The sequence below is a fragment of the Pipistrellus kuhlii genome, unplaced genomic scaffold (genome assembly GCF_014108245.1).
Source record: "Pipistrellus kuhlii isolate mPipKuh1 unplaced genomic scaffold, mPipKuh1.p scaffold_m20_p_30, whole genome shotgun sequence".
NCBI lineage: Eukaryota > Metazoa > Chordata > Mammalia > Chiroptera > Vespertilionidae > Pipistrellus > Pipistrellus kuhlii.
This window is the reverse complement of record NW_023425530.1, coordinates 4445187-4469142: the sequence shown is the minus strand read 5'-3', so window position 1 is coordinate 4469142 and position 23956 is coordinate 4445187. Positions and strand designations below refer to the sequence as shown.

General features: G+C 53.6%; 1 protein-coding gene across 2 annotated transcripts in view; it reads right to left on the bottom strand.

The window, feature by feature from the left end:
• Window positions 1-4122: 4122 nt before the first annotated feature.
• The window catches only part of LOC118731142 (complement C3-like), a 29729-nt gene continuing 9895 nt past the window's right edge, over window positions 4123-23956 (bottom strand). Inside the window, exons 19-42 of one of the 2 annotated variants that reach the window (XM_036459395.2) lie at window positions 23687-23778; window positions 23445-23584; window positions 22385-22591; window positions 21494-21545; window positions 21234-21320; window positions 20818-21021; window positions 19181-19256; window positions 18755-18923; window positions 15744-15839; window positions 15434-15587; window positions 14404-14576; window positions 14099-14257; window positions 12440-12499; window positions 11450-11540; window positions 9519-9564; window positions 7883-7970; window positions 7498-7584; window positions 7182-7287; window positions 6616-6705; window positions 6260-6346; window positions 6087-6176; window positions 5863-6001; window positions 4979-5450; window positions 4123-4313 (exon numbers count right to left, since the gene is read on the bottom strand). In XM_036459395.2, coding sequence (XP_036315288.1) covers window positions 5318-5450; window positions 5863-6001; window positions 6087-6176; window positions 6260-6346; window positions 6616-6705; window positions 7182-7287; window positions 7498-7584; window positions 7883-7970; window positions 9519-9564; window positions 11450-11540; window positions 12440-12499; window positions 14099-14257; window positions 14404-14576; window positions 15434-15587; window positions 15744-15839; window positions 18755-18923; window positions 19181-19256; window positions 20818-21021; window positions 21234-21320; window positions 21494-21545; window positions 22385-22591; window positions 23445-23584; window positions 23687-23778 — 2626 coding nt within the window. In that variant the 3' untranslated portion in view covers window positions 4123-4313; window positions 4979-5317. Of the gene's footprint in view, window positions 4314-4978; window positions 5451-5862; window positions 6002-6086; window positions 6177-6259; window positions 6347-6615; window positions 6706-7181; window positions 7288-7497; window positions 7585-7876; window positions 7971-9518; window positions 9565-11449; window positions 11541-12439; window positions 12500-14098; window positions 14258-14403; window positions 14577-15433; window positions 15588-15743; window positions 15840-18754; window positions 18924-19180; window positions 19257-20817; window positions 21022-21233; window positions 21321-21493; window positions 21546-22384; window positions 22592-23444; window positions 23585-23686; window positions 23779-23956 lie in introns of those variants that run through there. The other variant, XM_045589191.1, reaches the window with a different exon arrangement.

Below are 23956 nucleotides of genomic sequence, written 5' to 3'. Positions count from 1 at the left end.
TCATGGAGCTGCTGGGAGAAGAAAAGATGTTAATGTGTGTGAAGTGCTCAGACCAGAGCCTGAACTTAAGTACTCAGTACATGTTTGTTTTGAACCCTGGCTGGTTTGGCTCAGTGGACAAAGAACTGGCCTGTGGACTAAAGTGTCGCAGGTTCCCATTCCAGTCAAGGGAACATGCCTGGGTTGTGGGCTTGATCCCCAGTAGGGGGCGCGCAGGAGGTAGTACAATAGATCAATGCGTCTCTCTCATCATTGATGTCTCTGTCTCTTCCTTCCTCTCTGAAATCAATAAAAAAAATTTTTTTAAAAAAGTTTGTGTTGAGTTTTGTTTTAAGACGGGGGAGGGGGGTTCAGATCAAGTCCAAGATGCCTCTCTGCCACTGTACAGCCCTGAGCCTATGACGGAACCCACAGAAGCGCTTTGTGCCTCTTGCAGGACTGGAGGAGAGAAGGAGACACGCAGGAGATGCCCACTGTGGTGGAGCGAACGTGAGTAAACAACCACTGGAGTCCAGGCCAAATCCAAATGCAGGGAGCCTTTCAGTATCCGGCCGGCTGACTGCTCTCCCCACGCAGCCCCGAGAGCAGCCGCGGCCCTTTGTGTCTGACTATTTAAACCCAGTCACTACCTCCTGTTTTTGCAGAGCAAACAATTGTAAAACAATTTAAACAAAGTAGTTTTTCTTAGCTAAAGTCAACATGTCATTTACAGGGTCCTGGCGCTGGTGGAGGAAGTCACTGCGTCCTGTTATCAGGGAAGTTGGCAGTGATCTGCCTTGCAAGGCTGTTTTGTCAGTTGCAGCTGGGATTTATGGCCAAGTGGACTAGGAGAAAGCATGCTCAGAAATCCCCACTCTGTAACACCCACTCCTCCTTCCCAGGAGCCCCCTCGGAAATCACAGCGCCCCCTAGGATGTCCTGGTGGGGTGGAGGAGGTGGTGTGCGAGGTGTGAGGATCTCCAGGCCTGGATGGAGCTGGGGTGGGAGAAGGAGGAAAAGCTGAACTAGATCTCAAACGTCCGTCCGTCCACAGACTCAGGACTTTTCAGTGCCTCCCCCACCCACTGGAGAGGCGGAGCCACTCCCCCTGCCGGATGCGGGTCTTCTCTATTCAGTAAACGCTGAGTGCCAATGTTCCCGTGACACGAAATGTCCCAGGGCTGAGAGGCCAAAGAGAGAGCCAACACCTCCATCATCACAGCGAGAGTTCAGTACGGGAGCCGCACAGGACGAGTGCCCTGGGTGGCAGCAAGACGACTGGAGAGCCGCGGTGCCCAGTGACAGGCACTGGGGGGCTATGCAGGACAGGGCAGGGGGATATGGGCCTGGGGCATGAGCTGCCCAGAGAAGGGGAGAACATAAGGAGAAAATGCCTTACATACTTGCCCGGGGCTGGGCCAGGGCCTGTTCCCGGGACCAGCGTGCCTGGGGCCAAGGGGAGGGAGGGTCAGACACTGTCTTTGACCTCTGTGCTGGCCCTGGCCTGAGGATTGGCAGCGGTCACGTCACAGAACAGTGCTCCCCCACATGGCTCGGTGGTGAGGGAAGCAGCCGAGGAGCTGCCATGCCAGTGGAGGAGAGAGCGACGGTGAGACTTGCTGAGAGGCTGTGGGACAAGGCAGACCGGGTGGGCACGTGGGCAGCGCACAGGGAAACTGTGGTTAGCGTTCTTTTTCTTCTTTTTTATGTTTTCCATTGATTTTTAGAAAGAGTGGAAAGGAGGGAAGAAGGGAGGGAGAGAAGGAAACATCGATGTGAGAGAGATGCGTGGATTGGCTGTCTCCTGAAGGGGCCCTGACCAGGGCTGGGAATCGGACCTGCAACCCAGGTATGTGCCCTTGACCAGAATCAAGCCTGGGACCCTTCAGTGCGCAGGCTGACGCTCTAACCACTGAGAAACACCCTAACCGGTTTGGCTCAGTGGATAAAGCGTTGGCCTGTGGACTGAAGAGTCCCGGGTTCGATTCTGGTCAAAGGCATGTACCTTGCTTGCGGGCTCGATCCCCAGTGGGGGATGTGCAGGAGGCAGCTGATCCATGTTTTTCTCTCATCTACGTTTCTAACTCTCTCTCTCCCTTCCTCTCTGTAAAAAAAAAAATCAATAAAAATATATTAAAAACAAACAAAAAATAGAAACACCGTCCAAGGCTGGTTATCATCTTTTTAAAAAAATATTTTATTGATTTTTTTTACAGAGAAGGGAGAAGGATAGAGTTAGAAACATCAATGAGAGAGAAAAACATCGATCAGGAGCTTCCTGCACACTCCCTACTGGGGATGTGCCTGCAACCAAGGTACATGCCCTTGACCAGAATCGAGCCCGGGACCCTTGAGTCCATAGGCTCACGCTCTATCCACTGAGCCAAACCGGGTTGGGCTGGTGATCATTCTTAAGACATCTCCTTTTAGAGAAGTAAGATGCATGCCAATGTGACCAGGTGCTGGAGGTCTGGGATAAAACCGTCTTGGGATTAAATCCTCTCCCTTCTTCACCACGGGCCATTTGGTGATCGGTGCAGCTTCGCCATGCTTGGGCTGGGCAGAGAGACCAGGCCTGCAAGCCAAGACTGACGCAGGCTCATTAGAGAGCTCAACAACATAGGTGTGCTGGGCGGGACCAGGTGGCGGCGGGCTGTATTTTCCAAAGATGGCCACTGTGTCAATCATCCACTGCTGCGTGACAGGTTATCTCCAAAGGTAGCAGTTGAAAACAACAAACCGTTATGTCTTCGTGGTTCCTGAGGGCCAGGAATCTGGGCACAGCTTGGCAAAGTGCCTCAGCGTTGAAGTTTCTCACGGTGGCAGCCGCAGTGGCAGCTGGGACTGCCACCATCTCCAGGTTCCATGGATATGGTTGCATGTAGGTCCACCCTCTTGTTATTTATGTTCTGCCTATTTCCTTTGCTTTTTATTCTCTTTTTTTTTCCTTGCAAACATCTTTTGGATTATTTGAACATTTTTAGTGTGTGTTTAGCTACTGAGTTTTTACTCTCTCTCTCTTTAATGGTTGCTCCAGTGACCACAATATACATACTGAAGTTTGCATGGCCTACTTAAAATAGTTTACCATTGGAATGTAGAACCACTAGTTTCCTCCTTCCTCCTGTGTGTGTGTGTGTGTGTGTGTGTTATATTGTTATTGATTTCAGAGAGGAAAGGAGAGGGTGAGATAGAAACATCAACGATGAGAGAGAATCATTGATCGACTGCCTCTTACCTACTGGGGATGGTGCCTGAAACCCACGCATGTGCCCTGTCCGGGAATTGAACTGTGACCTCCTGCTTTATAGGTCGACGCTTAACCACGGAGCCATGCCGGCCAGGTGTGAATGCTTATTGAATACTCACAACAATTCTCCAGCCTCCCCCTCAGGTCTTCGGCCATCAACTCAGTTTCCACCCATCAACCAGCTGGGCCTTCTGCCTCAGGACTGGAAAATTCCTCTGCTGCTCAAAAGCCTTCAGTGGCACCCTCTGCCCTTGGTAATGACCAAGCCAGTGGTTGGCAAACTCATTAGTCAACAGAGCCAAATATCAACAGTACAACAATTGGAATTTCTTTTGAGAGCCAAAAACCGACTTTTGTGTATGGGCCATGAAGATTCAATTGCATTGTACGTGGGCGCCTGCACATGGTATTTTGTGGAAGAACCACACTCAAGGGGCCAAAGAGCCGTAGTTTGCTGACCACTGACCAAGCCCTTTAGCCTGCTATTCAAAGTCCTTTATGAAGTCAGCCTGCCTGGCAGCCTCCCCAGTCCCATCTTTCTCTTCCTCCCTCTCACCTTCAGTCCCTCCATGCACCAGGTTCAAGCCATTCTGGAAGTCTTGCAGTCCCTCCAGCATTCCTGGGGTGTCCCTGGGCCCACATGGACTGCTGCTTTGGCTTGCCAGGCCCCCCACTCCCACCCAAATCCACGTTGATGAAACTCATTCATCCTCCTTTGCCCCTTGTCTTGGCTCCCCAGGTGCTGGGGTTACCCCTCAAGCTTCCCTCAGGACCAGGTGCAGGGTGAGCTCCAAATTTACTCATTCACAATAATTTCTTGAGCACCTACTGTATACCAGCCCCTGATGTGGGAACATAATACTGCAGTGAGCAAGACAGATTCACCCCTGGTCTTAAGGAGCTGACATTGCTGGGCAGGGGTAACTCTCATTTAATAAGCAAACCAGTGGACATCATACACAATATATTTATAAGTGTTACTGAGGGAATAGAGCAGAGTAAGGGAAGAGAGCGTGATGAGAGGGGGGTCGGTTTTCGATATGTTATTGAAGCAAGTACCTTTGAGGAGGTGACATTTAAATACCTCCTCCCACCAAGGGAAGTGGCAAGTCACACAGATATCTGGAGAAAGGGTGTTCCTTGCAGAGGGAACAGTAAGTGCAAAGGTCCTTGCTGGGGGCCTCCAAATATTGTGGGGTCGAACCCTGGGTTCAAAATAAGACCACCGGAGGCTGATGATTGATTAAAAAAGCAGGCAAGGGTTTATTGACTGGCCAGGACAGTCGCAAGAGCACCACACGCAGGTGGACTCCACATAACCGCACCATTTCAGGGGTAGGCAGTCCTTTTTAAAGGTTCAAACCACAGGAATTTTCCTTTGTTCTAAATTCTAAATCCTAAAGACTACATTCTAAAGACTGGGGTCAGCCCGCAGGGTCTTTCCCAGTGACATCCTGCTGGACATTGGAATGTGGCCCTATCTTGCCATAGCCGATAACACAGAAGCAGAGCTCAGAGGTTATCTACAGTTTCTATCTCTGAAGGTTACTGAGTCAGTGGGAATTAATCTCCTGTGGTCCTGGTCCCAGGCAAGGGAAAAACTGCCTTAGCCTCCAGGTCTCCACCTGAAAGCTAAGGTAAATATTCCGTGTTTAATCAGGTGCAGGAGCCATACTAGAAGGGTTAAAATTCAAACAGCCGTTTTTACCAAAGTATGGTTGCCACTATATTTCAGTGACATTTAAATACCTCCTCCAAATAAGGGAAGGGGGCAAGTCATGCAGATATCTGGAGAAAGGGTGTCCCTTGCAGAGGGGACAGTAAGTGCAAAGGTCCCGAGGTGGGAGGCAACATGGGTGTTGAAAAGACACAAGGGAGGCCAGTGTGATTGGAATGGAGTAGGAGAGGGGAGGAGGCAGGTGCAAGCAATGCCAGGGCAGGCTCTGCAGGGCCCTCGCTGAACGTGAAACAGGGGCAGTTGTCTGGAGCCCGAGTACCCGTACGATGTTCCATGTTCTTCATCGGGGGCGAGGCCCACGGGCCTGGGCCTGCGTGGAGACATCCCGAGAGCAGCGGACGCCCCGGGTCTCAGGACTCGCAGCCATGAGTGCTCATGTACTCTGCAAACCCCTCCAGCTGGCCCAGCAGCTCCTTCTTGTCCACGTCCCCGTTTGCTGGCCAATGCATGAGGAAGGTCTCCTTGCCCAGGACGTAGTTGTAACTGTGGGTAAGGGAGAGCCAAGAAGGAGAGGAGAGTCCTGTGCCCCCAGGAGCATGGAGACTCCCCTGCCTCGCCTGCCCTCTGCCCTGCTTGGCAGCCTCCCAGGGCCTCGGCCTATGGTGTCCACTCCACAGGGCCATCTTGGGTCCCCCAGCCTCTCGTCCATTCATCTGGGGATGGAAAAAGGCTCCCCTTCCTCTGCCTCTTTGCTACCTCCCGTTGGAAAACCGAGCCTACATCTCCTTCTACAATGTCTCTGTGTGAATGGCATTCCCTGCACCTCCATTCAGTGTGGCTCTCAAACCCAAGACTCCGCTGACAAATGCAATGGAGATGCTGACCCCAGAGCCGGGGCTGCAGTAGGGGAGGGGGCCCAGGCGGAGTCCCCAGGGCCCAGGAGGCCCCCACGTACTCAGATTTGACTCTCCACAGGTCTGATGTCCGGCCCATGATGAGGTAGGTCTCCTGTTCCTGCAGCTCCAGCTTGTCGTGGCAGGTGGCATGGGTGACGAATTTCTTCACGGCCAGGGGCGTGGCAGCAGTGTCTGTGCCTGGAGGAGAGGAAACCCAGTGTGTACGTGCCCACAGGCATGGCCCTCCCCCAGAGGGACCCAACCCCTGCCGCCCGGGACGCACCGATCTTGATGACGGCTTGCAGCTGCATGCTGTAGTAGATGTAGGGGTTGGAGGCAGGGGCCTCCACCGACTCCAGCCTGGCCTTGTACACTGGGGAAGGCGGGACAGGAGGGCTTGGGTTGGTGTCTGGCCTGCAGGTGGGCCTCCTGCCTCCTGCCATCCCCACAACTCACCAAAGTCCAAGCCGGGCTCACAGGCCGCCAGCTGGAGCTCCTCCTGCTTCATCCAGCTGCTGTCCTTCTTTGGGGTCGGGCACTGCTCTGGAGGGCGAGGGGCAGCTGCCTGGGGCACTGGGGGAGGGCTTCCTCCCACCAGACCCCCATCGGGCCCCAGGTCTCTGGGTCTGGCCTTCCTCCAGCTTCGGTGAGACTTGCGTGTATGTGTGCCCACCTGACCCTGGGTCTCCTTTTCTCTATCTTCCTATCGTGCTGTCTCTCTGCCTACACTCATCAGCACTCAGGAGGTGACCACGGAAGAGCTTCTGGACCCCCAGCCTGGCAGCCGCGGCCCAATGCCCCCATGATCTCACCCTCAGCACATCTGCAGACCTCTTTGAGGCAGATCTTCCGCAGGTCAGATCGCTCCGCGGGCAGGTTGTAGAAGGAGCTGCACCTGCGGGCTGTGAGAGCAGGCGCGGGCCTGGGTTTGGCTCGGGCCAGTGGGCCTGGGGCTGGGTGCCCGCCTGGCTCCTCCCCCAGCGTGTATGCCCTCCGCAGACCCCGCCAACCTGGCCTTGCCCACCCACCCCTCAATAAGCCCCGCCCATTGGAAGACTCTCCGCCTCCTCCCCCACCCCCCGCCCGCTCCATTCCTAGCAGGCCTCGCCCAGGACTGCCCAGTTCTTTCTAGGCTCCGTCCCAAACTTCTCCAGGACACTCACCACGTGGACCATCCATGAAGGCCATGCCCTCTGTCGCCAAACCATTTAGGTTCCTTCTGGCACCCTTCTTGCCCACCCCCTCCCCATGCCCAGGCCCCTCTCGGCCACGCCCTACTTCTCCTTCCTGGCCTGGCTCCTCCACCTCCCTCTTGGCCCTGCCCTTCGCAGGCCTCTCCCCCTCGCGGACACGCTTCCATCCCCAGCCCCCTGCTCACAGGGCTCATAGTAGTCATACACTGTGACCTGGGCGGCCTGCAGGAACTCCACGGGCAGCATCCTGTGGACCCGGAAGCCCAGCACCGTGTCTTCCTGGTGGGAGAGCTGAGGAGGGGAGTCCTGTCTGAGCCGACCAGGCCAGGGACCACAGAGGCCTTGCTCAGGGCCACTGACCGCACCCGTGGCCTTGACGACCGGGCGCTGACTTCAGATGGCACGGTCCTCTGGCTCCACCACCCAGGGGAACCTTGCTGCCCGCCGCTCTCTGCCCACCAGGCTGCCCACGAGCCTGTGGTGGGCGCCGGCCCTCCTCACCTTCTCCAGGTACAGGACCACGGAGCTGTCGCTGGACTTCGTCTTGGTCTCGTACTGGAACGCATACATCTCCACGTCGCTCTTGAGCTGGGGCACAGGGTGAGGGTTGCAGGCTTGCTGGGACTCCCCCCTCCCTGGCGGGGGGGGGGGGTCCGAGCAGCCCTAGGAGCTCCAGTCGACATGACGTCATTCTTAGCACTCCAGGTCTTTGTCCAACCAATCCCAGTGTTGGGGAAACGGAGGCACACTCAGGGCAGGACTTGGCAGAGGCCAGGCAGGGAGGCAACCAGAAGTGACCATGGGTCACTGGCGAGGGGATAGAGTCTGCCCTGTGCGACCTCTGAGTGTGGGATGTAGCCCGGGCACCGATCCTGCTCAGCGTTACCTGTTTGAGGTCATCATGGTTGGGGTAGAAGCCAGTGAGCAGGGACACCTCCACGATGGTCATTGTGGCCTCTCGATCGCCCAGGAACCTGGGAATTTCACAGCTCCAGTCCCTCTTCCTCCTGCCCCTTCGCCCATGCTCCCCCTGCCGCCATCGCTCACGTGGGCCAGTGCAGTAGCCTCCTCCGGGGTTCCCCCATCACTCCGCTGCCCCCCCAAAGCGCACAGCTTTCTCCACAAGAATCTGATGTGTCACTTCCTTGCTTAGCAACCTCTACCATCGGCCTTGTCTTGCCCTGCCACGTCACCTCTTCCATCCCAGCCCCCATTTGATGGCTCTGAAGTGCCAGTCTCCCTCTTTCCCCTGGACCTTGGCATATGTTCTCTCAGCCTGGGACCCGCACTTCTCCCTCTCTGCCCGGAAGCATCCTTTCATCTTTGCAGTCTCAGCTGATGCATCACTCCCTCTGGTAGGCCTTTTCCAGTCCACACGTCAGAGCATTCTCTAAGTTTCCCTGTTGTCGCTTCTTGGACCTTTCCTTCGCCACATTTAATCGCAGTTGTCACTTTAGATCGATTCTGGGTGATTATTTGGTTACTAGAGGCCCAGTGCATGAAATTTGTGCAAGAGTAGGCTTTCCTTCCCCCGGCTGCCAGTACCGACTTCCCGCTGGGAAGATGTCTGGTCTAATTAGCATACTATGCTTTTATTATTACAGATTAGTGGCCCGGTGCACAAAATTCGTGCATGGGGGTAGGGTGGGTTGGGGTGGGGTGTCCCTCCACCCAGCCTGTACCCTCTCCAATCTGGGACCCCCTCGAGGGATGTCCACAGGGATCAGGCTTAAACTGGCAGCTGGACATCCCTCTCACAATCTGGGACTGCTGGCTCCTAACTGCTCACCTGCCTGCCTGCCTGATTACCTCTAACCACTCTGCCTGTTGGCCTGCTCACCCCCATCTGCTCCCCCACTGGCCTGATCGCCCCTAACAGCCTCTGCCTCAGCCCACCACCATGACTTTGTCCAGAAGGACATCCAGAAGGTCTTTTGGAAGGTCTCCCTGTCTAATTAGCATATTACCCTTTTACTAGTATAGAATGTCTGTCCCCCCTGATAAGCTGTGAGCTCCACCAGGCAGGGAGGGACTGCCTTGCTCACATCTGTGCACCAAGATCCTAGAATAGAGCCTGACACTCAGTAGGTGCTCAATATATGTTTTTCTCTGGGGCAGACCTGAGAGAGGGCGTTTGGGAGACTGAGCAGAGCTGGATTGGGGGCTGGAGTGTCGAGAGACGATGGAGGATGAGGATGAGGAAGAGCTGTGGGGCTTGGAGACAGCTCTGGGCCTGTGGGAGTTGTTCATTATGGTAGGCCCACCCCCATCCCAGCCCAGGACATAGCAGGATGGGAACTGAATGGCAGACAAGCATGGAGGGCAGGGCAGGAGGCAGACTGGGGAATGGGCAGGGGAGGGGAGGATGGGGGATAAGATGAGGGGGCAGGCACAGAAAGGCAGGCTTAGCTGGTTCCCACCCTCCACTCAGCACACAGGGAGAGCTGCTAAGGAGTCTGGATACCAGGAAGTGAGGCCTTCTCCCTCTCCCACCCCCGAATCCGAGACCCTGGTACCCTGACCTTGTTTCCATCCGGAGTCGAAAGGTCTCTTTCCCACCTTTATTTTCTGTAGAGAGAAGGCAGAAGGCAGAGGCTGGGTAACACAGCCTCTGGAGCTAGCTTTCTGGGTCCAAACCCCTGCTCTTCTGTGTGACTTAGGGCAAGCTGCTTAACCTCTCTGTGCTTTAGTTTCCCATCTGAATATAATATTCCCAACCCACTAGGGTTGTTGTTATAAGGTTCTCCCTCCTCCCAACTGGTGGGCAGAGTTATGACATTACTGGCATCTGTCACAGGAACATCCCCAAGACATTGATCCACCAATCAGTGCCTGCCAAAGTGTCCTGGAGCCCACCCCTTCCTGTTCTGCCCTGGGTCCAACCCTCTCCTGTTCCTCCCCTTAAAAAGACCCCCAGACCAGCCCACATGCTGCTTGTCTTCCATGTTCAGGCGGCAGCCCAGCTGGGTCCCCTGTCCCCTCCCTACTCCTTCAATTCTGATTTCTCTACCTCTGTAATGAGTCGCGCTCATTACTGGGGAATAAACTTTAAAATTTCTTGGTGGTCAGTTTCCTGCGCCTCAAACCTTACAGTTGTAAGGATTATATGAGTTAATACAAGTAAAGCATTTAACACAGCATCTGATCAGCATTTTGTAACCATCTATTATTATTATTATTATTATTATTATTATTAAAAGAAATCCCCCCCCCCCCCCCAAAAAAAAAAAGAAAAAAAAGAAAAAAAGAAATGGGGTCCGAACCAAAGCCTTGGTCACTTTCAGTCCCTAAAAGTCCTGGGCCTGGTGAGACTTGTTCTTCCTACTCCTACACATGAGGTCCCCATGGCAGTGTCCTCTCTCCTCCTTGGTCCCCCAAACTGGAGACTCCAGAATCCCACCATTTCTGACCATATCCACAGTCCTCCTCCCCTCCCATCCCCCATCGTCTCTTGTTGGACCAGTGCAGCCGCCTCTTCCTAGTCTCCCAGCTCCTACCCTTGCTCTCTACAAGTCTGTTCCCTCTACAGCCACCAGACGGAGCCTACTAAGTCACATCCCTCTGTTCAGAAGTTCCCAACGGCTCCCATTACACTCTGTCCAAACACTGCCGTCTTCACTGTGGCCCACAAGTCCCTGCACCATCTGCCTCCGTCACCTCTCCAACTTTTTCTGCTAAAACTCCACCCACCGCTTCTCTGTAGCCACACTGACTTCCTCGCTGTTCCTCAGATCAGGGGAATTCCTTCCTGCCTCAGGGGCCTGGACAGCTGTTGTTCTGCCTGCCTGCAATGTTTCCCCTCAGATCCTTCATGGCTCACTCTCAAACTTCTTTCTTGTCTCAGCTCAAGTGCCACTTCCTCAGAGAGTTTTCTCCTGAATCCACTCCAAATCTGTGTCAATTTTCCCCCTGATTTATTTTTTATTTTTAATAAAATATATTTTATTGATTTTTTACAGAGAGGAAGAGAGAGTTAGAAACATCTATGAGAGAGAACAGCTGCCTCTTGCACACCCCCTACTGGGGATGTGCCCACAACCAAGGTACATGCCCTGAATCGAACCTGGGACCTTAAGTCTGCAGGCCGATGTTCTATCCACTCAGCCAAACCGGTTTCGGCCCTGCTTTATTTTTTATGGTATTGTCAACTGCTATTATGTTATATGGTTATTTTTTATAATGCAGCTTCATTTATGTTATCAATAAATAACAATAGGGGAATAATACATTTTTATTGTTGTATCATTGTTTGTTTCTCTCTACTACAAGAGAAGAGGAGATATTTTTCTTGTTTATGCCTATGTTCTCAGGGCCAGGAGACAGGGCATGGCTCATAGTAAATGCTCAATCAATACTTGCTGCATGGCTAATAAAGCTATAAATGTGTGTATTGAACCACAGCTAAAATAAAAAGCAGAAAAGAAGGCTTGGGTATCCTGGGGTCCAGGCTTACCTTCCAGGGCACTGTGAAGAGTAGCGTTCAGGCGATAGAGGTTGCAGGTGTCCTCCCAGGACTCTGGGGACCTGTGGTACATGGTCAAGATCTGCCAGGGTAGGGACGGTGTCAGAACTCATCCACACACATTCCCTCTCCTCCTCTGTCCAGTCCTTGCCTGCCCAGGGACCTGCCCCTGTGGGGGATTCACAGCCATGTCTGCCCTCCTCAGTCCCCGAGTGCAGTTAGTGGTCAGAACACCTTACAGAGCCTAGACCAGCTCGATGCAATAGAATCTTTTGATCTTCTGCAAGATGGCCATGGCCTCTATCTGTCCTGTGCATATGGTGGCCACTCCCACGTTTGGCTATTGAGCACGGGAAATGAGGCTAGTGTGATTGAGGAACTGGACTTTAAATTGTATTTAACTTTAATGAATTTAAATTTAACTGAAGCTCAAGGAGAAATGTGACATGCCCAAGGTCACACAATGGCAGGGATTCAATCATGACTCCATTGGCAGAAACACAAGAAGAGGCTGCCTTAAATTTGGTGCACAAGAGGGCTGTTCTCTTGGGCCCAGGGCACGGACCGGAAGATGTAATGAAGCTGTTGACTCAGTTATTGGGGAAGGGTGGAGTTAGGAGTTAGCCTCTGGGGATTGGACGGAGAGTCTTCCCTCCATGGAGCAAGGAAGGAGATACCCCTTCAGGGACTCAGCACGGGAGGGGCAGAGGGGTCCAATGATCTCTGACCTCTACCTTCTTTGATTCTTGACTCAGCAAGTGCAAAACCTTTCTGGTCCTCTATTCCCCACCCATTGCATGGAGCCCATCCCTAGCTTGGCTCATAACAAATAACAGTGCCCTCAACAGTAGCTAATTTTTGGTTGTTGTTGTTGTTGCTGATTTTGATCTTGTCTTAGGGTCTAGACCTGCCCCTATTCCCATCAACTAGGGGGACCCTGGGCTCCAGCTAAGAATCTCGAGGATGGGACACCTGACCTACCGATATGGTGCCTCTCCCGCTGCCACTGGCGGTGATCTCTAGGTCGTCTTCAGAAGAAAACTGAAGGAAAAGGGAGGAGGATGTGAGGGCAGAGGAAGCAGCAAAACATGGCTCAAATGTAGGAGGATGGGTGGGGAGGACAGTAGTTTTACTCTGCCTTCTTTTTAAAAAAAGATTTTTTTTATTGATTTTTTTACAGAGAGAAAGGGAGAGGGATAGAGAGTTAGAAACATCAATGAGAGAGAATCATCGATCAGCTGCCTCCTGCACATCCTCCACTGGGGATGTGCCCACAACCAAGGTACATGCCCTTGACTGGAATTGAACCTGGGACCTTTCAGTCTGCAGGCCAACACTCTATCCATTGAGCCAAACCGGTTTCGGCTTACTCTGTCTTCTTGATGGAGCACTTGTGGTGTCTACTCGGTCACAGAGCAACTACAGCTGCCAACTCAGGCTGTGTCCCTTCTGTCCACTTTGCAACGTCTCCAAAGTTCTGCATGAGTGAAGCCCCCAAAAGCCCCTCCTGCCTGGCATCTCTGCACTGACTCTTGTTTCCCTCATGAGGCAGAGCAAACCTTTACAAATCCACACCCAATCCCATCTTCCCTCATTGCTGTTCCTGGAAAACTCCTGTCACATGGCCTTTGTACCTCCTGTTTCCTCTGCCTGGATAGCCATTATTTATTTCCGTAAGGTCTTAGCTCCAATGTCATCTTCTGGATGAGACCTTCCCTACCCATCCTGTCTAAAAATTCAACTCCTTGATGTTTTCATCCCCCTTCTTGCTTAATGTTCCCCTATAGAGCTTGCCACCATTTAACACACTACATTCTACTTATTTACATCTCTTAAATTTTTGTTGTTAATCCTCACCGAGGATATTTTTTCCATTGATTTTTAGAGAGAGTGGATGGGAGGGAAGGGGAAGGGAGAGAGAGAAACCCTTCCCATCGATGTGAGAGAGACACATTGATTGGTTGCCGCCCAAACACACCCTGACTGGGCCAGGGATTGAACCTGCAACCCAGGGATGTGCCCTTGACTAGAGAATTGAACCCATGACCCTTTGGTGTGCAGGTGGACGCTCTAAGCACTGAGAAACGGCACCAGGGCTATTCACATCTCTTTATTTTCTGCCTTGCTCACCAAAATATAAAATTCTACAGCGACAGGGATATTTTCTCTTGTTCATGGCCATATTCCTAGTACCTAGAACAATGATGGGCATGCAGTAGTCCTCAATAAAGATGTATCAAATGATTGAAGGTAAATATCACCTCCTCCCTGGAGTAAGGTCATGGAGATTACCTTACTCGCCACACCAAGTTATTTTCTTTACACATTTGTTTCTTTCCCTTGTTTCAGGAAAGCTTAAAATAAAATATATTTACTGTCTTTCTTTCTACACGGTTAGTTCCACGAGAGCACTGGCCACAGAGATCTTTCCTCATATATCCCCGGTGCTCAGAAGAATGCTTGGCACACAGTAGGTGCTCAGAAAATGTTTGTAGAATAAATGGATCAATGCATTGACAGTATAACCAGTGGTGTGAGAGAATATTTGGGGGGGGAGTGAGGTTGGCAGGGATATGATTCTTGGCCTCGTACCCAATGTCTCCTCTGCGCGGACTTCTTGTCTGCCCCCGAGCGCCTTACCTTTGCCGACCGCTGCTGGTAAGCGTTGTTCTGATCGATGTGCCACTCCACGTTCAGGGATCTCCTGGGGGCGCTGATCTGGACGCGGAGATCCTGGACACCCTCGAAGGGGACAGCTTGGCGGTAGCGGGTGAGGGCCTCGATGGCCACCACCGTGGTCTGGATGTTGGGATGGGCTCAGATCAGCACCACAGACAGCGCCTCGGAGTCAGCACCACGGACAGCTTCTGATGGACCGTCCTTGGCAGCATTCCCTCCCCCTACTTTTTCCGGCCCAGCCCCCACCCTTCCGAGGCTCTGGTCACCTGGGTGGATTTGAAGCCACCTCCCAGCTCCCGCTTCTCCAGCAGCCACTGGGCGATGGCGTGCGTCTCGTTATGCAGATCCAGCTCCAGCTTCTGCATCAGTGCGTAGGCGGTGGCCTCGATGGTGTACAGGGAGTTCGAGTCCCGGACCTTCGCTGGCCAGTAGTTTTTGTCTAGAAGATGCATGCCCACCTTGTTACCTGGATCTGGGCCCACTTACCTAAACTTGTCCTTTCCTGTGTTATCTCGCTCCGTTTTCCTCATCTGCTACCATGGTGAGCATTTACTTTGCGTGAACCTCTTTGAGGAGGCACGTGGACATGGTGTTTTCAGAATGGCCCTAAGAGATAGACTCTAACTATTTAGCGATGGGTAAACTGAGCCACGGAGAAGCCGCTCCAGGTCCCTCCAGACCCACTGAAAGGGAGTTCTCCTAACTCCACTTCTCTCGCCTTGGGGAATGCAGAGGATGGAATAAGGATGAGATGGAGCAGGCCAGGGGAGGCAGACGCCTTCCAGGGCTCCACATTTAATGACCTTTCTGTCCTTGACCTTGCCAAGTTCTTCCCCACGTCCATCTGGGCACTTGCACCTGCCATTTGCTTGCTTTGGAATGCCCTTGATCTCTCGCAGAGGTGGGCCTTCTCGCCTTTCATTTAGTCTGAGAGGGTCCCCTATTTCACAGAGGCCCTCCCAAGCCCCCCAGTCCATACCTCTCTCCCCTCATCCTCTCTCCCACCCACTTCATATGTTTCATCTCAGCACTTATCTCAATTTGTAATTTTCTGTTCATTTGTTTGTCTTCTGCCTGACTCCCCACGGGTGGCGGGGACTTGGAGGGCAATGACCATAGAATCTGGTTCACCCTGGTTTCTCAGGGTCTGAGGTTAAGGGTCAGCACACTGTAGGTGTTCAATCGACACTAGATGACGAGCCATACATGACTGGACACAGTCTCTCCCCTCCCCACCCCCCCGCCCCCATGACTGGTGAACAGACAGTTGCAGACGAAGTGACCCCACACACTCACTGCGGCTGGCAAAGCTGTCCAGGCGGTCGTTGGCCCGAGGGCTCTTCGCGAGGGCCAGAGCATAGGACACTATGGCTACGGAAAAGGTCTTCTGAAGGTCAGGGAGGCGTCTCTCCAGGAAGGCTCTGGCTTTCTTCATGCTGGCAGTCAATTCCTAGAGAGTCAGAGAGAGGAGGCTGGAGGGAGGTGGTCAGAGGAAGGGGGTCTGGGAGTGAGAAGAGAGGGATGCACTGAGAGGAACATGAGGGTGGGGATCCCTGGGTGCGGGGGATAGGGCACATCCCGCCCTGCCCTCCTCCCTGGGTCCTACCGGTATCTCTGGGCCGCACAGCTCCTTCCCCTCATCCAGGGCGATCAGAACAAGGGCTGTGAGGCCTGCGTCTGCCTCGGAGCCTCGGTAGCCACCCTGTGGATGCAGAACACACCCGTGGCCCCTTGAGCCTCTTGGAGACCCTTCCCCCACCTCTCCTGCCTGATCTTACAAAGTTTCCAGGTGCTCAACTCTGGAGTGAATTATACTGAGGGCAGGGTGGGGGGAGGGAGAGAGAAAGAAAGAGAGAGAGAGAGAGAGAGAGAGAGAGAGAGAGAGAGAGAGAGAGAAACTTGAGATTTTATCAAGAACTAGCAGAGTCATAGGGAGTGCGTGCCAAGCTCGCTACACCACCTCAGAGCATTCTTGCAGCAGCTCCACTTACTGAGAAGGAAACGGAGGGTCAGTTTGGAAAGTGGGATGCTCGCTTATGAACGGGAGCCTCTGTGTCATGTGCTATGAAAGAGTGGTGAGCGAGCCAAGGGCACAGAGTATATAGCAGACTTAAAAGTGGGTGATAGTGAACCCCGGCTGGTTTTTCTCAGTGGTTAGAGCATCATGAACTGAAGGGTTGCAGGTTCGATTCCTGGTCAAGGTTTGAACCCTGGTCCTGGTCAGAGTGCACGTGGAAGGCACCAGCTGGTGTGTCTCTCGCACATCAATGTTTCTCTCTCTCTCTCTCTCTCTCTCTCTCTCTCTCTCTCTCTCTCTCTCTCTCTCTCTCAATCTCTCTCTCTTTCTGGTCTATTTGGGTGAAAGACAGGTCAGGCCCCTGGATTTTCTCACACAGATCCCAAGACATCGCCTGGGGAGAGGCCACACTGATGGAGTAGTTGGAGGATCCCAAGAAGTACATCCCTGAAGCAAACACGATCTTTGCTCTCACTAAGAGGAGTGCAGAAGGGCAGACTTGATAGCTTACCTCAAAAAAACTATTAAGGAGTAATGGTTGGTATGGCCTCATTTATCACACATGTCTCGTGGCTTTTTTATGTGTACCGTATTTAAATTGATCTCATACACCAGAGTCAGATCATGCATGGCCGATAGAGCATTTCTTTTGGGAAGTCCTGAATTAAATCAGAGTGGCTTGTGGTTAAATGAATATGATCATCCTGGCCAGTGTGGCTCAGTAGATGAGCATCAACCCATGAACCAGGAGGCCATGGCTTGATTCCCACAGCCAGGGCACGTGCCCAGGTTGTGGACTGGATCCCCAGTCGGGGTCATACAGGAGGCCGCTGATCAATGATTCTCATCATTGATGTTTTTATCTCTTTCTCCCTCACCCTTAGTCTCTGAAATCAATAAGAACATTAAAAAATTGCCAAGACCGGTTTGGCTCAATGGATAGAGCGTCGGCTTGGGGACTGAAGGGACCCGGGTTCGATCCCGGTCAAGGGCATGTACCTTGGTTGCGGGCATATCCCCAGTAGGGGGTGTGCAAGAGGCAGCTGATCGATGACTCTCCCTCATCGATGTTTCTAACTCTGTATCTCTCTCCCTTCCTCTCTGTACAAAATCAATAAAATATATTAAAAAAATAAAAAAAATAAAAAATTTAAATGAACATGGTCAGCTCTTTGTTGTTGTAAATCCTCACCTGAGGATATTTTTTCCCCATTGATTTTTAGAGAGTGCTAGGGAGGGGGAGAGATAGAGAGAGAGAAAAAAAGAAACATCCATGTGAGAGACACATTAGTTGGTTGCCTCCCACATGAGCCCCAACCAGGGAATGAGTCCACAGGCCGACACTCTATCCACTGAGCCTAACTGGCGAGGGCAGCTTTTTGAACTTCGATGGTAATTTCGGTTCAGCAAGTGCTATCACTGTCCTCCCCGTCTAAAAATATGACTGGACTTGATACATAGAGTGCCATCTCTAAACCTGCTGGAGGTTGGTTTTATATTTAAATTTACATAATTGGTTATATTAACACTAGAGGCCCAGTGCATGAAATCCATGCACAGGTAGGGTCCCTAAGCCTGGCAGGCAATCAGGACCGATCAGAGCCTTCCAGCTGCTGGTCTGGGCCTTCCTCTGTTGGGTGCCCAGCACTGGTCCCGATCACTCGGTGCTGTCAGCAGGTGTGAGTGGCGGCTGCCGGCCCGATTGCCCCTGAGGGCTTCTCCACCTCCCTCTACTCCTGAGGGATGATTGCGGCTGGCCCCAATTGCTCTGTGCAGTCAGCATGTGGGAGCAGAGGCGGTGAGAGTGGGCCTGCTGGCAGACAGGGGACTGGGGGCTGCAACACGAGGGGCCAGGTGGGGGTGCAGAGGAGGGGCAAGACCCGCCCCTGTGCCCACCACAGCCTAGTGGCCCACAGTTCCTTTCAAGGTGCATGAATTCGTGCACTGGGCCCCTAGTGAATGAATAATATGTGTAAGATGCAATGATAGAGACAGGTACAGGGCTGGCATTCAGGGGAGACTTCCTGGAGGAGGCGATGTCTGAGTTAAATCTAATAAGAAAATATGATTTGGCCGGGTGAAAAAAAGAGGGCAGCATAGGCAGAGACACGGAGGTGAATTGGAGGGACCCATGAGCCGGGGGTGGTGAGGGGAGAGGCTTGTGAAGAGATACAGAAGAGCTATAGTAGAGATACTGCTGAAGGCAACTTGAGCCACAGAAGGTGTTTGAGCAGGAGAGTCCGCCCAGTCTGTGAGAAAGCTGCTTCTGGAGGCTCCTGTGGAGGAAACCTGGCAGGGACGGGCGTGTTGGCTGGGGCCAGGGAGGACTCAGGCTCAGTGGGAGGAGGGCCAGCATGGAGGGCTGCTGGACGTGAGGGTGAGGGAGAGATGGGGTCCCAGATGGACCTCCAGCTTTCCTCACACTGTAAACGAGCTCAGGGTGGTCCGGAGCAAGGGGAGAAAGTACTGGGCGTTGGGCCTCGGCTGCTTGCTTTTCTCCTTCTACCCGAGCACAGGGCAGGGCCTTAGACTCCCCCATCACCGGGCAGAGCCCTGGGTTTTTGTTTGACCAACTGAGACAGGGGTGGGGGCGTGGGCACCTGCATGGACGCCATGATGATGGGGCCCTTCTCCAAGAACTGCCCATCCTCGGCCTGCCTCTCGGTGACGAGCCACTTGGCCATGCCACAGAGAGAGTGCTGGTCAATCACACGCAAGGTCGTGGTGGAGAAGGCCAGGGCGTAAACTCGGAACACGTAGCTCGTGAGCCTGTGGGGAGGGCGAGGGGCAAGCGGAGACTGGGAAGGACAGCCAAGAGGGCTCTGGACAGGGGCAGCCCCACTCTGCAGGCATCTACACCGTGGGCCCCACGGCCTCACGCTGAGCCCTGTGTGTGCCATGCACTGGCCTGCAGGCTGCCTGCCCAGGACCCACGGCGTGGATGCTCCGGGGTCATCAAGCCCCAGGCTGGCCCCTTGAGCTCCCTCCCTCCTTCCTCCCTCCTCCCACCCCAGCATTGTCCTTACCAGGTGCTTCCCGGCTTCCCCTTGTGGATGTGGTAGGTGCCGTCTGCGCTCCGGTGGGTCAGCATCCGGGTGTATCCTGGGGAAACAGATGGAGGAGGTTTTGGCAGGAGAGTCAGAGAGCTGATGGTGGGGGTGGAGCAGGGATCATCTGGAGGAGCAGGGTGTGGGAGTGGCTTGGGGATGCATGCCATCCACATACAACCTGGAGGAGGGGACTTATACACGTATAACGTGGGAGCTGCAGCGTCCAGACAGACGGAAATGCAGGTCTCAGCCAGGCGTGACCCCCAGGGCAGAGTGCACGTGTCCAGGAGAAACCTGGGAGACCACCCACCTGGCAGAGGTGAGGCTGGGAGCTGCCGCTCAGAGGGATCGTGGGAGGTGAAACCCAGGAAAGGTGGTACCTGAGGGGCCACTCCTTGGGCACTTTTTTTTAAAAATAAATCTTTATTGTTCCTATTATTACAAATGTTCCTCATTTTTTCCCCTGCTCCATTGCTTCCCTCCACCAGGTTCCCACCCCACCCTCTGCCCTTTCCCCACCCCCCCATTGTCCTCATCCATAGGTGCACAGTTTAAGTTCAGTCTCTTTCCGCACTCCCTACTCCCCTTTCCCCTGAGAATCGTCAGTTCACTCATTGATTTCAGAGATGAAGGGAGAGGAAGAGAGAGAAACATCAGTGTTGAGAGAGAATCCTTGATCACCTGCCTCCTGCACATCCCCTACTGGGGATTGAGCCTGAAACCCAGGCATGTGCCCTGACCAGGAATTGAACCGTCACCTCTTGGTTCATAGGTTGATGCTCAACCACTGAAGCACACCAGCTGGGCCGGGAATGCGGGTTCCTTTTTGGCTGCAAACTAGAGGTTTCAGTGAGTCTGTGTAGACTCAAGGGGGACACTCATGGGTGTAGTCTCGTTGGGACGCCTCTCAGGTACGTTCTGAACCTGGCTGCTTGCACTCTATCTGAAGTTACCTGAGGTTTGCTGTTTGAGTGTGACATCGGGGTGACAATGCCTGGGTGTCCCCTGGGGATTACTGGTGAGGGTGCCTGAATGGAGAGTCAGGGTCTGGGGGTAACTGGGAAAAGGGGGTTCGATGTCCAAATTACGTTGAGGGCTCTGGGTGGGCTTAGAGGCGTTCATCTCTGGTTGTTACCTGGAGGTTTTGGTGTCACTTCAGGAAATGTCAGCATTCAGATGTAACTGGGATTATTCTGGAACTTTCTGCTGATTCCCTGGGGTTGACCCAGGGCTTGGCACTGACTGGGTGTAATCTGAGACAGTGTCTGAATAGAACAGCCTTGGGGGGTTGCTGCTTTGGGGGTACACTAGGGGGTCTGTTGTTAGATTACCAGGGGGTCCAGGCGAAGGAATAACCCGGGGGTCACTGTTGGAGGTTACCTGGGGCTGCAGAGTTCAAGGGCAATCTAGGGGTCACCTTGAGATGACTCTTTGCGGTCACTGTTTAGGGGTCCCCTGAGGGTTGGCATCAGGGTGCCATCTGGGAGAGGAGTCAGAGTTTGGGTGTTATCATCTGGGAGGGTCCCATGGGACCTCCCTCAAACCTGGGGATACCCTCCTCACCCCCCCACAGAGCCCCAGAAACCCTCTTCAGGGTCACAGGAGGGCCTCACCGCTGACGATATTCTTCATCACCTGGTCCCTGTGCTCCACCCCGACCTTGCCCCACTGGCCCGTGGCGTCCAAGTAGCGGGTCAGGATGACCACAGGCGTCAGGCTGCTCAGCGTCTGCTCGGGGCAGCCAGTCGGGAGTCTCAGCAGCTCATGGGTTTCTCTGGAGGTCAGGCTGCCCAGGATGGTCTCGCCAAGGATGTCACCTGTCAGGTGGGCAGGGTCGTCTTGGGAACGGCCTGAGCCACCAAGGCTTTCTGGTCGCTCCACACGGGCACTCCCAGCCCCTCCTGTGCCTAGCCGACTCCCTCCTCCCCCGCCTCCCCCTTCCTCCCCCGCCTTCCCCTCCTCCCCCGCCTCCCCCCCCCCCGCCCCCCGCCTTTCCCTCCTCCCCAGGAGCCAGCTGTGTATCAAGCACCTTGGACACTGACAAACACTTCTGCCTCTGTGTTGGGCATCTTGTTTAGGAAGTCTGCTTTTGGCACCCGTTCCACCTGGGGCCGACCTGAGCAGAGACAACCTTCTGTGACAAGCAGGCTCTGGGGCGAGGGAGGTCAGAGGGCACCGGGCCCAGCAGGAGCTTGGACTGCCCTCCCTGGCCTGAGCACCTCATTTAACCCCTCCCTCTGCCCTGGCATGTCCCCCGGATCCCACATGCCCTTTGCAGACTCCACAAACCTTGGGGGTTCAGGACGAAGCTATGAGATATTTTTTCTATCTTGCCCCCGGCCTGTTAAAAAACAATAGCAAAAATAACAATCGTAATGACAATGAGAGGAAGGTTTGCTCAGCTGGTGAGAATGCAGACTCTGGAGCCCTAATATCTGGGTTCAAATCCCAGCTTTTCTACTCCTTAGCTGTGTGGCCTTGGGCAAATTTCTTAACCTCTCTGTGCCTCATTTTTCTCATCCATAAAAGGGAGATAATAATAGTTCCTACCTGGTAGGGTTGTTCTGAGGGCTCAATGAGTTAATATTCTTTTTTTTTTCTTTCAAATATGTTTTATTGATCCTTTACAGAGAGGAAGGGAGAGGGGTAGAGAGTTAGAAAAATCTATGAGAGAGAAACATCTATCAACTGCCTCCTGCACACCCTCCACTTGGGGATGTGCCTGCAACCAAGGCACATGCCCTTGACCGGAATCGAACCTGGGACTCCTTAGTCCGCAGGCCAACTGAGCCAAACCGGTCAGGGCTGAGTTAATATTCTTAAAGTACTATATTGTAAGACCTAGTCATGTTAAGAAAGTATAGTATTATTGATGGGTCATTGCCTCTGATTATGCATGGCTATGATGATCACCCCCATTCTGAAAATGAGGAAATGGAAGCTCAGAGAAGTTAAGGGCATTGCCCAAGGTCACGCAGAAGAGTCAAGATTCGAACTCAGGTCTGACTCCAACGTTGTGAAGTGGGGGCTCTGCAATTGAACTTTTCCAAATCTATTTCCTCAGCTCACTCCCCTCTGGCAGGCCTGCTTGTTGGCCCTGGGCCCACCTGTCCCTCCCAGGCCCTCACCGGGGAAGCGCCTCTGTCTGCACTGGCAGCATGGTGTGGGCGGGCCCATTACCTGGACCAGGAGCACCTTCTTCACATGGTCCTGGAGCCCGGAGCCCACGACCTTGACCTCCACATCCACTTTGCCTGTCTCAAGTGGGAGAAGCACAAAAGGCACCACCTTGGTGGAGGTGGGGGCCATGACGACCACCTGGCGGGATGGGGCTCCTGGCCTTGACGCGCTGCACAGCGGCTCCTTGTGGGGGAACTCCACGCGGACCTGGGCAGGGCGGGCAGGGGAGGGGTCCGGGTGCATGGGTGGCCCAGGACCCTGCAGTCACACTGCCCTCCTGCCCCGGCCTGACAATCCTGAGCAGGTAACAGCCCGGCCTAGGGGTTGATAGCAAAGACCCTGTCTGGGTTCAAACCCCTCCTTGTCATGTATGTGCTGGGTGATCTCAGAAAGCCCCTTGACCTCTCGGTGCCTCAGTTTCCTCATCTCTAAAAGAACAATAATGGCACCCATCTGCTGAGTTTATTAAGAGGTTAAATAAAAAATGAAAAATATCTTCGCCTGGCTGGTGTGGCTCCGTGGTTGAGCATCAAACTATGAGCTAGGAGGTCACGGCTCCATTCCCGGTCAGGGCATGTGCCACATGGATCCCCAGTGGCAGCCGATCAATGATTCTCTCTCACCCTCCCTTCCTCTCTGAAATCAATAAAAATATGTTTAAAAGAAGAAGAAGAAAAAAAAAAAAAAAAGCTGAAACCAGTTTGGCTCAGTGAATAGAGCTTCGGCCTGCAGACTGAAAGGTCCTAGGTTCGATTCCGGTCAAGGGCATGTACCTTGGTTTCAGGCACATCCCCAGTGTGGGGTGTGCAAGAGGCAGCTGATCAGTGATTCTCTCTTATCGATGTTTCTAACTCTATCCTTCTCTTCTTCCTCTCTGTAAAAAAAATCAATAAAAAATATATATAAAAAAAAGAAAAAAGAAAGAAAATATCCTAGAAATCTTTCAAAAAGGCCACCATGTCGCTGGTCCTTTCGAATAATGACACCTGTCCTCCCCCGCCCCCTTCTGTGAGACACGCGGGCAGGTGTTCCGGCCGGAAGGGCGGGCCGGGGGCGTCACCTTGACCTGGCGGTTCAGGAAGTTGTACAGCACGGCTTGGATCTGGACTTGCTCGTTCCTGACCACGGAGAAGGGCAGCTTCAGGTCCACGAAGAACGGTTTCCTCACGGTCATCTCAAAGGGCTCTGAGACGCAGAGGCCTAGAGCCGGGAGACGGACAGTGGGGAGGCTGAGCAGAAGCCCGCGGCCCCGGCTGGGGCCGGGCGTCCCGCGCGCCCTCAGCGTTGGGCTCGCTGGGTCACCTTTCCCGGGCTTGAGGCTGATGGCCACGAGCTGCCACGTGGTCATGGAATCTGGCAGGTCCACCTCGAAGGTGTGGTGGGAGACGCTCCTCCTGGGAGAGGCAGGGCAGGGGCGTGGCTGAGTAGGTGCTGCCTGGACAGAGCCTCCATCCAGGGGTGGCCACCACTACGGAGGGGTGCGTGGGCCACCCCGGGAGGGGCATCCTCACAAGAGGGTCCTCCTTCGGGGGGAACCACTGGGTCTGCATTCCCATTGGGGCGGTGGCCGTC